The sequence below is a fragment of the Neopelma chrysocephalum genome, unplaced genomic scaffold, assembly GCF_003984885.1.
Source record: "Neopelma chrysocephalum unplaced genomic scaffold, ASM398488v2 Primary Assembly neopelma1_72, whole genome shotgun sequence".
Lineage (NCBI taxonomy): Eukaryota > Metazoa > Chordata > Aves > Passeriformes > Pipridae > Neopelma > Neopelma chrysocephalum.
This window is the reverse complement of record NW_020897732.1, coordinates 6173416-6185423: the sequence shown is the minus strand read 5'-3', so window position 1 is coordinate 6185423 and position 12008 is coordinate 6173416. Positions and strand designations below refer to the sequence as shown.

Below are 12008 nucleotides of genomic sequence, written 5' to 3'. Positions count from 1 at the left end.
AGATCTGGCTTTTTCCATTAGCTGGGTTTCTTTCATACTGATGTCCAGGTGACAGATAGTATTGTAAACTAGTCTCCTGTATTATATGTTAGAAGTCTATGTAGCCTTTAATGTGGATAGAGGCCTTTGATTTTCAAACAGAAACATATTTGAAGTATATAAAAGAAACATTAAATGCACCTGCAGGATCAAAATTTTGTAGTGAGATGATTAACTTTATACAGATTTACAGTCGTAGGCAAGCACCGTGTAATTTTCACCGCATGAACTTTGTGAGCTTTGGGATGGACTTTGTCTCTTTGATTTTTATATACATAGAAATCCAAACCAGGTAATATCAACACATGAAAACTTAAAAGATCTTAGAAATATATACAGTACTGACCCAAAGAAGGGTCAGAACACCAGGTATCTTTTACAGATTTCAACGGTTTAATCTCTAAATTCAAGAATTACCGAACACAACTGTGATACATATGCCAAACTAAAGATTCTCCCTGTAGCTTAATGCAGACACCTGAGCATCTTAAAGATGAAAATAAATATTAAAATGATATCTATCCCAAATCAGAACTTTGGCCACAACAGAGCAGCAGCAGCAGTCAAATCAAATAAACAGTATAACATTAAAAGCATATAATAGCTTATGTAAATTATCAAAATGATCCACAAAGCTGAACTCTAAATATATTATAGCCAAAGCTTTTTATCAAATCCCTTCTTAGGACTGTATTAGTGTACTTAAACTGGAAAAAATCTCCCTTTGATTCTATGATATGTTCTGGAGATATGTTCCTAGTGAATATCAGAATGGAGGGTTTTTTTTGGTTATCATTAAAGGTCTTTCCTGTTGCACCCTCAATTTGTATTAATCAAAATTGTCAGCTTCAGAGTATGGCAGTATGTCCTTACATATTTACAGCTGATTTCTCTCTTGCAGGCTGGTCTGTCTCTGGACAACAACTCCCTGCACCAAAGAAGCATCAGGCCATGGTAACACATGTTCTTTGTGATCAAGAACAAACCGTTTCCAGTAGCCAAGGAGGTTCAAGGAACAGGATTACTCTTCTCTCTAATATTCTCTCCTACCAAAGAGGTTTATTCATCTATCATCACTGGCCCACTGCCTCTGAAAGAGCAAGGCTATCTGTGGGAACACTTCCAGTCTATTACCTCCTAGAATACATTTAAATGCAAAATCCACCTCCTTGAATTGGAAAGAAACAAAAGAGCACTTTAATTTCAAATTCTCACAGAATGCAGCTCACCCATGAAGAAATTCATCTTATAGTTAACAACTGTGCAGCTTCTCTTACATTTCCAGTGATCTTAGCAACAATGAGTGACAGAAACCATAAGATCACAGTCTCAATCTGTTAGCAGATACCACTCATATTTTGTATCCAACTGACCTTTCCAATACTATATCACAACTGCTATCCAGCTAGAGATGCAATTTAAGGCATCTTATTGTCAGAACAAATGAAAACATGCATATACTGAAGTAAGCTCAACTGCTAAGCTCAACTGCTTCCTTCAAAGGCAAGATCTTTTTAGTCGACAAATAAAATGAGTATAAGCAGTATTTTTCCCCTTCTGCAGAATATTGTCATCTTAATTTAGCTCTATAAATGCTGTATTATTTACCACAAATTCAGTGATTATAAAAAAAGACTTACTGTTTCAGATTTAAAATTACTGAAATGTCACATTATGAAGAAGCTATATTTAAAGACACATTAAGACTTGGTGTGTGAGTAATACAACCTTTTAGAGTTTGGGTAAATTTAATTCTCTATGCTATAATTTCCTCTAGCATTTCAAGATGAAGTCACAGAAAATAATCAAATGCAATGATTAATGTGTTCCAAAGTGTATGCATTTCTAAAACAAGGTTCTAAGCTATTCATTTAGCATGAATTTACGAATCCAATGCAATTGGATTTAGCATGAATTTACGAATCCAACTGCAATTCAGCAGTTCCAGACCATGGTGAGAGGATTACTGAAAATACAGGTGTTACATTAAGCTATACTCATAGGTAAAAACAAATGGATACAAACTACTCTTCTAGCACATAAAATCAGGAACATTTAAGCAGACTTCATGTATCTCATTACATATACTTGAAAAGGAACGATCAGCTGAGGAACAGTCACACAAAAGTGAATTCATATGTGTAGTAGAACAGTAGTAAGACTGTATTATCTGTTCCAACACAGACTGCAACAGATTTTCAGTGAGACACCCCATCAAGAACAGACCCGAAGCAGATGCCTTGCATGATGAACAACTGAGGAGTGAAGAAAAACAAGCCTTGCTTTCGATATATCTAATCAAACAGCTGCCTCATATTAATGAAGACTAATGTCAATGGCAAAATATTCAGAAACAATGTCTGTGAAGCTTCGCCTAAAGGAAAGAAAGCCTTGACTTCCTAGGATCTTTCCAAAGAATGTAAACAAGCTACTAATAATAACAGTTCCCTTCTCTGAAGGTATATAATGGTCTCTCCCACAGAGTATAACAGCTAGATATCCCAGTTCAAGTATTCTAGATTCAATTAAGGGCAGCAAAAACATGTTTAAGTGGACTACTGTTATCAGAATTATCAAAAATCACTCAAGCTATGTAATGAAAGTGGTCCAGCAGTGGGGGAAACTCATATGCAAGCAATCCCTAATGATGCATGCACCGATTTTCCTTACTGATGAATCCTACAGAGACTTTTATAGTGCTAAGTAATGGAAGTCATCCAACTGTACATTTTAAGATATTTGGGAGACAATAGCTAGACCCTGTTTGCCACAACATAAGTTTACCCACAAATCTAAACTGCTATTTTTTTTGGCCTCCTCAAATAGGAACGTAAGACTATCTCTCTATGTAACATCTGTAAATAGAAAAAAGCAAAAAAGCAGCACAGAAAAGACTTTTTTAAGACTTCATTTAGCAACATCATCTGAATGTGAGAGTCAAAATTCATGCTAAACTGGAAACACTCAACATGTCTGTATACTAACCTATATGTGTTTGAGCCATAACATCAGCTAGTCTGTGTGCAGCACCACTGCCTCCACTTTGTGTCGAGGAGGAGGAAGTGGTTGATGTGGTAGAGCCGTGGATCGCTTGACTGATCCAGTGTTCCATGTTTATACTCCCCTGACTTGAGGTGGGAGTTCCCTGGGAGTCGCCCTGTACGGAGCCTTCATCTTCTGAACCAGAAGAAGTATCTAGTAATTAAAAACAGCCTGTTAACTTGCAGTGCTTTGGGGTTTTCTTAATAGAAATAAGGCATGTTCATATTCCAAATCTAAAGAAAGTGCCATTAAGAAAATCTCAAGAAGGTAGGCAAACGTAATCAGAAAATCTGTAATACTGAAAACCCTGAAACTAAGTCAGTTGCTAACTACACACTGAGAGAACTTCCCCGTTCTAAGGTCATGGTCTGTATATTATCATACAAAAAAATAAGGATAATAAAAGACTTCTTTTATAGTGTTAAACATAGAACCTTCTGTTAGATCTCCAGCCATGTATTAACAACACAGAATATACAAAATACTTTCCCAAGCTCACTCCTAAAAGTCTGTGAAACACTTTTGCAATTGTACAAGGTCCACTCCTCACTGAAATGGGAGTCCCAGCTCGATTCAGTGAGTATGGGAATGCATGAGATATGGGGTATTTTCACAGTCTAGTAGATAAAAGAGAAGATAAACTTGAAAAGGAATGGCACAACTAATTCTAAAGTTGTTACATTATAGTATTAGGGAATAAATCAGAAACTTGATAGGAATTTTGACTATCATAAAATATGACAAGCTGGCCATAGCTAGGTCCTTGTAAGACCAAAAGGACCAGTGCAAGCTAAGGTACCACCATGGGCAAAGCAGTCATGTGAACTGCCCCTGTTGACTTTTCTACTTCACCTTCTCCCCTTCAAAAATATCTCAGAATTATGCTCAGTGTGCGTCAAATGACATTTCCATTACTATCTATCTATCTATGCAGACGGATTAGTAGTTCATAGCAACACAAAAAACCATTTTTAAAATTCCCATAAAAATACAGAGGGATACTCACCTGGAGGTGTGTAGGCATCCATCGATGTTTGCACCACCAATGAACGTCGTTTTGAGGGCATGGGGACTGCCATTTTCCTTTCTTTATGTTTAGCAAGGGCTGCCTGAACTGCTTCCGTGTGGACATCTGGAAGGAAAGAGATTTCAAGCCAGCATTAGACAGAAACGAGCTGTTCCTCTGTGCCCCCAGTGCACCTGCGCGCAGGTTCGTGCGTGTGCCAGCCGGGCTGACAACGCACACCGAGTGATGAAAGGCCGGGAACGCGCGGAATCTCGGAGGAACTGCCTGAGTTCTCCTCACTGTAGAAAAAGCAGCTATAGTGAAAAATGCTGCACCAACAAACAAGCCCTCTGAGCCGTGTGATATCCCCAGAACGGTGTTGCAATATTTGAAGAGCAGGAACATCGCTTCGCCAGAGCAAACCTCTGTTTAACCAACATTGCCCATTTTTAAAATTAATGAGGTTTCCAATTTACACAAAAGTCACACAGATGAAGTGAACAAGAACATTTGCTTGAAGGGTAAGAGGTATGTGAAATGTCACAACAGAAATGGCAACAGGTCGCCCATTCCCAAATCCTTCTCCTGCCTCTGTCACTTGGCATTATTCACAAAAAAATAAGTATTACGTAGGTGGAATGAGAAGAAAAAGCATCCTGAGCACAGACTTGGTGCTTTGCAGGCAGGTGTTACACACAGCTCACACCAGCCCACTCCACAGTATCCAACAAAACTCTTCTCCTTGGGGACATAACCAGGGAATAGTTTCTCTACCTTTCACATGTATATACAGCTGCCTGCCTCCCAAAGCTTGAAAAAGGCCACTTATCATGTCTAAAAGAGGTGAGTGACTTTTTGATAATGACTTTGTTTTATGCAAAATTTTTTAATTACTATTATAACTACATATTGAAATAGGTCTGCCTTTAGTTTACTACCTTGTACTGTCTGTCTTGCGCACATGAGGAGACTGCATGCAAAAGACATAGCAGCCAACAGAAGTCCCTTGTGGTTGCCACATATTGACCACCTGACATCTTGCCTTTTAACCAGTTGCCACTGGTCAGCTGTAGAAAACACAGCAAGTTGGGTGCATAATTTAGCTATTCCCGTTTGTGAAGTAGGAACACAGTGAATCAGGTCTCACCCAGACTGATCCCACTTCTGCTGCTGCTGAATCTGTTTGAAGACCACTCTCACAGGCTGGGTTGGCAGCACACAGTCATTTTCCTACTCCTATATCGATGTGGTGGCAGCTCTGAATGGGCAATGTGCCCCAAGAAAAGCAACAGGAAAAAGAAGAGTATATATATATTTATTTAAAGAAGTGTTGGTTAGATCACAAGGTAAGTAACTTGTTGTGAGCAACAACCTGGAAGGATGACTAGAAGCCTTAGATGATAAGCTGCTGATAGGCTCCAGTGTCTCATTTTCAATAAAGGCATTCCCTATCTTATGCCAGGGTTTAAGCTCCTCTCAGTGCAAGTACGACAGGAAAGGGTAAGTATAAGAAAAAGTGCATTATCAGCTGCTTCTGTGAGTTGTTCTCGTTCTTTTTTCCTTTTGCTTTAAATCATGAAGAAGATGAGCACATCAGCAAAGCAAAGCAAAGAAAGCAAACAGTAAAGCTGGAAAACCATTTTTTAAAAGATAAAAGAGCGATGCAGCTGATGGACCAAAACCGAGGAATGCTGCAACATTAACATCGGAGAACAATTTCTGTTCCGCCAAGTCATTATTTTAAAATATAAAGTTTAAGGTCTTTCTTATAAATAAAAAATGATGAAAAGTTTATGTGAGAAGTATCAGACTAAGAAAATAAACAATGTAAGTCTTTCCCTAACAGCATGTCCCCAAGATAAATTCCTACCTGCTCACTCCACACCAATGTCAATAACGTTTACAGGAATGAACGTGCTCACTAATAGTTTCTGTATCTTATCTATCAAAGGAGGAAAATTCTTAGTTTTCCTTGAAAGGATAGCAATTAGATACCAAGCAGTAAAAAATGAGCTTTCCCTTTCTAAAAAAATCAAAATAAAACAAATAAACAAAAAACCCCCACCAAAACCCAAAACTCTTCAGCAATTTTTGGAAGAAATTAAATTTTGCTGATCAACACAGAAGGAACTATTTGTATATTATTGTATATAGGATTAGTTTTTTACTGTAAGTGTTAGGAGGGAGAACAAATTCTTCCAAAAACTTTTAAAGGAGGACAGCTGACAGAAAATCATTAACATGCTTAGTGACAGCTGGACGCTGAATCATAACTTGCGAATTCTTTGATTTCTTTTCTGATGCTGTTTTGATGCAATAAGGTAGACTCATCCGCTTAATTAAAAACACTCTGCAGGGTTTTAATTTTCAAATGAGTCCACAGGAGTCCAGGAATTGAATTGTTTTCTTAGTAAAGCACATGCTTGATATGTTTATTTGTAATGGGTTAGTGTGGAACAAACCAGACTATAGATTGCTAAAAAAACCCCAAAACCAAAACCTCACAGGAAAGCAAAAACAATGGAAAAGATAAGAAATGCCAAATAAACAAGAGGGAAGCTGACTGAGAAGAAGGAACATGCACACCTGCTCCCAGACCAGTCTGCAAGGTCAAATATTCAAAAGGCATTGCTCAGACTATGGCGGTTACCACAAAAAACAGGACACATGTCTAGAAAACGCTGAGGACAAATAGTCCAGAGATGGTCCAGGGATCATCAGCAAGAGGTTACAGGTTTTTAGGGGGAGAGAAGAAAAGCCAGCAGAATCAGTCAAGCTTGGATAAAAAAAATCTTTTCACAACGTTCTCTCCCAGGAACAAAACTCCTGGCTAAACAAAGTGTCTCTAGGCATATAAAGAAAGGCAAAGGACTATGTAAAGAATAAGTAAAAGCCTATATAGTTTGTATGACTTCTTTTTGAATGAAAGCCTATTGATGGGTTCTGAAGATCTTCTACCTGTTTTGACAGTCTTGTACACAGTAGTACTTTTTAAGCTAACGAACAACATTTAAGCCATTCATACTTAGAGACCGAGACCCAAAGTATTGAGAAATCAGGGAGGTGAAGGAAAGCCAAACTGATACTTCAGAATTACACTTGAGAACAACTCACGGGTTACAACATCTATCCTGTAACCACAGCAAGATAGAAAACATAAGTCGGTTTGTTTCCACTAAGTATCAGCTTCAGATATGCACTTTGCATACACATGATTTGCTTTTCTCTAGGTTTTAGCTTTGCTTTTCTGATTTACAAGCCAATTTTGCTGATGTAGCACAAGGAACGTTAACCAAAATACAACTAATAATCTTTTATTGTACTTTCATGAAGCATGGATTTAAATCCAAACTGAAATGCACATTCCTCACCAAACTGTGTCCCTGGTGATTTGCTTCTCATCAATTTAACAGGAGTTAAAGTCTTTGCCTTTATCATGGTGAAAGATGGGCTATGGTGCCCATCATATTATAGGTAACTCACTGTTTGCCCACAACGTGTCCCTAGCAGCTACTGAAAAAATACATGGAGATTTGTAACAGGAGTTCATACAATAGTAACTGGAGGTTCCTTGTTCATTAAAGGAAGGGAACTACATTTGTGATACACACTAGAACAAAATATAACAAAGGTGCAAAGACATATCCAAGTTCCCTCAGGACAGGAAATTGCTATCCCCCCCGAATCCCATCAGCACAAAGCAGTTTGTATTCTCCACAAATTGCACACAGCATCAACAGGAATATCACATTAGAATTTCAAACCGTCTCTGGTAGGGTGATGCCCCTGTCTTGCACGTCTGACAAAAGTGTCTGAATTGCCTTCTCAATCTACCCTGGCATGCTCAGGCTAACTGAATTCATCATACTGTCATTGAGCACTGCTTTAAAACACAGATTTCTTGTTAATTTTTTCTGAAAAAATCGTTCAAGTATGAAAACTTTGTCCAGAAATGCCACACATTCTTTTTTGCATTAAAAGAAAACTAAAACCCCACTTCTGTCTTTTCTCATAGTATTGCTTCCTACAATTTCTCACCTACTACAAACTTATGATAGAGTTTCAAACACAGATATACCTTGATGTAATTGCACTCAAGCCTTTAGAGAAAGTCCTAAGTGGAAAAAAACCAAGCTTTTAGGAAAAATGTTCTTTCATATCCAAGTCTGTGACATAGTGAGTACACTGTTACAACTGATAAAATTACTCCAGATCCTGACCCTTCAAAGCACCCCTGCAGATAACAAAATCTTTATACTTTTTCCACCTGGCTTTTCCAAAAGAACGCCTCAAAAGAAACTCTAGAGCAGAGTAGAATCTGTCTACAGTAGTAGGAACCAACATACAGTGCCTTATTTGCTGCTGTCCTCCACTGTTTTAGGTTGTCAACCATATGTTGAATCCAATTTGTGTGTTTGTACTCAAGGAATCAATAAATGGGAAAAAGTAAAGCAACACACTTGGGAAGGCTCATTGCTTAACTTGTGCTCACTGCTTAACACCAATCAGCCTGGTGTTCAGCATTCAACCTGACACATACATCTTCTAGGCTGCCTGGTAATATTTAGCAAACTGCAGACAAAACAGCTCTGTCCCCAGTCTTTTCCCTGTTGCATTCAAGCATTTTTACTTGTTTATTCCCTCCCTTTACTTTCTGTGACAGGATAGAGAGGGCAAGCATACTTCTGGGAGCAAAGTCAGTAAGTCAAATAGAAAGGAATTGGAACTGTAAAAACAAGCGGGTGGTAGAGAGAAAGTTTCCCTTCAAAGAGCTAATCATCTATTAAACAAGAGATGAGGCCTCAAAACAAAGGGCAGAGAAATTAAAACTGGCATAGAGAATGAGGGCCTGGAAGTTCAGACTCACAGAGTGATGACCTATGGCATCAGCCACCGCATTCCATAATCAGAAACTCTCATCTATTGCTAATCGAGGTAAATTCGTCATTCCACCAAGTAGGATGAACTGCCCATCTTTCTTGGGAGGTGCTCTGCTTAGTGCAGTCATTCTTTTCATCTGGTTTATCTCATAACTCGGCACAATGTTGTGCTCCTTGTTTAACTGAAAAGGCTCAGGAAAAAACCAAACCCACCAACAGACACTGTGCAGCACCAGCTTGATAGGGACACTGTGTTCCCTGTGGTCTTTCTCAGCTTCCTATTCAGTGCCCATAGAAAAGGGAATAAACCCACCTCTCTGTTCCTGTGGAACAAAGTGATGTCCTGCCTGCACTGACATGCTGCTCCAATGGGATCCCTCAACACAACAAACCAGCAGGAGACTGGAGCATCAGTGGCCAGCACACAGCCCAGCCAGAGGGGTGAGCCTGTGCTCAGACAGTGCTCATCTTAAATGCATGATGGTGTGGGAGAGACAACCCATTCTCAAAGGGGATAACTGGGTGACAGAAGATATTAGGGAGATAACTGCTGATAGGTGGGCAGAGGTCAAAGGTTAAATAAAATTGTCCCAAAATACAGAAACAAACACTGCTCAAACTTTTTGACTCCTTGTTCACAGCGTTCTTTAACAATTTATTCTATATACTGTTGATGACCTGAAATCTAATCTTTTTTGTGGGAGAACATGAAAAATTTTTATTTAGTCAGAAGTTGAGTTGGATGGTTTTTTACTGTCTCTGGAATAATAAAAGTCTCTTTGGAACTGTTAAAGAAGTCTTTTCTGGAGAAAATACTTTCTCTCCTCCTTGCACAAACAAATGCATACTTAGAACAAGTGGTGACTTCCCTCTAAGACAAGCTGCCCTCTCCTAGTCATTTCCTTTGGGCAAGACAGTACGTATGATCCTTCTAGGCTCAGCTGCTTCCACAAGCAAATCAGTCTTCCTTTACTGAAGCAAAAAAGCAATTGTTATGTGATGAACAAGGTCAGCCATTTCCTGCTCCACATCTGGAGCCGTGCTGCACTGTCTTGTGCTTCTCTACAGCTGCTAGAAGAGCACTCTTCTGAACAGTGCATCCCCACTTGGCATGGAGCATAATCCTGACTTGCCCTTCCCCTTACACCCCACAAACAGGGATTCCTTATTTGGGCCAGATATGGTGTCCTTGAAAGCTTTGAACTGTAACTGAGACATTTGAAACACGTTGCATATTCCTAGTCCTCCTACAGACTTCTGCAGCTTTTAGAAGAATGAGTTTGCTCCTTTTTTGTTTGGCATTTCTTTAAAAAAACAAAAACAAAAACCTATTCAACAAATTAGAGTTGCATTCTTCCCGGAGGTGGAGGAGTTGTTACATTTTTTTCCTATATAAGTTTAACACGCCTCAGCAGGTTCCCTTATTCAGTATTAGCTGTATTTGCTCCATAGGTATGTCAAACACCCAACATACTGTAAGCAAAGCAATATCTCCGCGTGGATCAGGGATCTGGGTATGAGTTCTCCATGGGTCACGAAACAGAGTGCTCATCCCATGGCAAGCAACAGCTACATTAAAAAATTCCACATTATAAAACTGGTTTTCGCACCCCTTGCATAAAATGCCTCGGCACACAAAAGAAAAACAGTATCTTTTTTTTTGTACTTAAACCAGGTCTTGCAGTTGCTGTCAAGTAGTTCTCCTACATCTCATTTATCATGCAGCCCTGTTTCTTTTTAAGACAAGAAATTAAACTGGCTGTAGACAGGAACCTTGCATTGCTAGAATCAAGATAGTAGAAGATTGTTTCTACCTCTGTTTCTGGTAAAATGTATTCCTTCTGTTGGTTTTGCTCACGTTTTCATTTTCCTGGTAATTATAAAGCCTTGATACACAATCACCAGCTGTTTAAGAAACACAAATATGGAAAAACAAGCTGTTGCCTAATTTTTCCTGTACAGATGCAGAATTACATAACAGAGTCCCTACCATGCAGCCTGATTTTACTGTTCTAAAGGAATGGTACTACTTCCATCCCTCCTTTCAGGGAACTTACTCTGGAAGAATAAAACTGCTCGGAGACATGGCTAGTTGTAATCTGAATTTATCCATTTCCTCTATTTCTTTCTTTTGCCTCATGTAATTCTTCTCCCTTGAGCTCTTTTTGTCTTTTTTCTTCTTTTTTTTTTTTTTGGTTGGTTGGTTGGTTGTTACAGGATAGTCCACAAACAGAACTGACTTGCTTGCAGAATGGCAGGATTATTAAGATCAAGAAGGTTGATGCTCTGCTCTAATGAATTGAGAATGCCAATGGATTTTTAATAAGAGGTCATTTATGTACATACAATACATAGTTATGTCTTATTTATACTGCAGTAGAGGATCAGCCCTGAAGTCAGACATTTAACAAAAGTAAAACCACAAACAAGTCTCTGTCATAGGGAAGTTGGCATCTGGGATGGCATCAAGGAAAACAGCTGGAAGAACAGGCAGAGGAGGCAATGGAAGGAAGGGCAGCTATCTGCATCAACACACAGTGCAACAGAATAATCACAACAACCTCTAGTTATTACAGGGAGACGGTACTATAGGAAAACAGCATTATGAAAGGTGAATTTTGGCTGAAAATTCTTGATAAGACAATTCTAAGTATAGCAATTTTATACTAAATAATTACACAGAGAGAAGGTTGGCAATTGCTGTCTTACAGGAAACCAGTAGTTGAAAGCATGAAAGTCTCTTATGAGTTTAATCAGACCTTTGTTAGAGCTACCATGGAAACCAAGGATATACTGAGAATTCATTTCCTAATATGTGGCCTGTAAGTACTCTGAGTAGAGATAATTTGGTAGCTACATCTATTGGAAATGCAATCAGGACATACTAAATAGGGTGAGACACAGTAAATGTGGTATCATCAGAACAGATTACAGTTCGGCTTTGTCTTTTGATTGTCCTGGTCTAACAGCACTGAGTTGTTTTCAGGCAAATAGAGGGCAAGTGATTTCATAAAAATTGCTGTGTTCATCCAACACAGATC

The 12008-nt window shown here is 38.8% G+C and overlaps 1 protein-coding gene across 5 annotated transcripts in view; it reads right to left on the bottom strand.

The window, feature by feature from the left end:
- The window catches only part of DIP2C (disco interacting protein 2 homolog C), a 308236-nt gene that overhangs the window by 108986 nt on the left and 187242 nt on the right, over positions 1 to 12008 (bottom strand). For all 5 annotated transcript variants that reach the window (XM_027686822.1, XM_027686824.1, XM_027686823.1 and 2 more), the window contains 2 exons: positions 4088 to 4213; positions 3025 to 3234 (listed from right to left, as the gene is read on the bottom strand). In XM_027686822.1, the coding sequence (XP_027542623.1) occupies positions 3025 to 3234; positions 4088 to 4213 (336 nt within the window). The remainder of the gene's footprint in view (positions 1 to 3024; positions 3235 to 4087; positions 4214 to 12008) is intronic.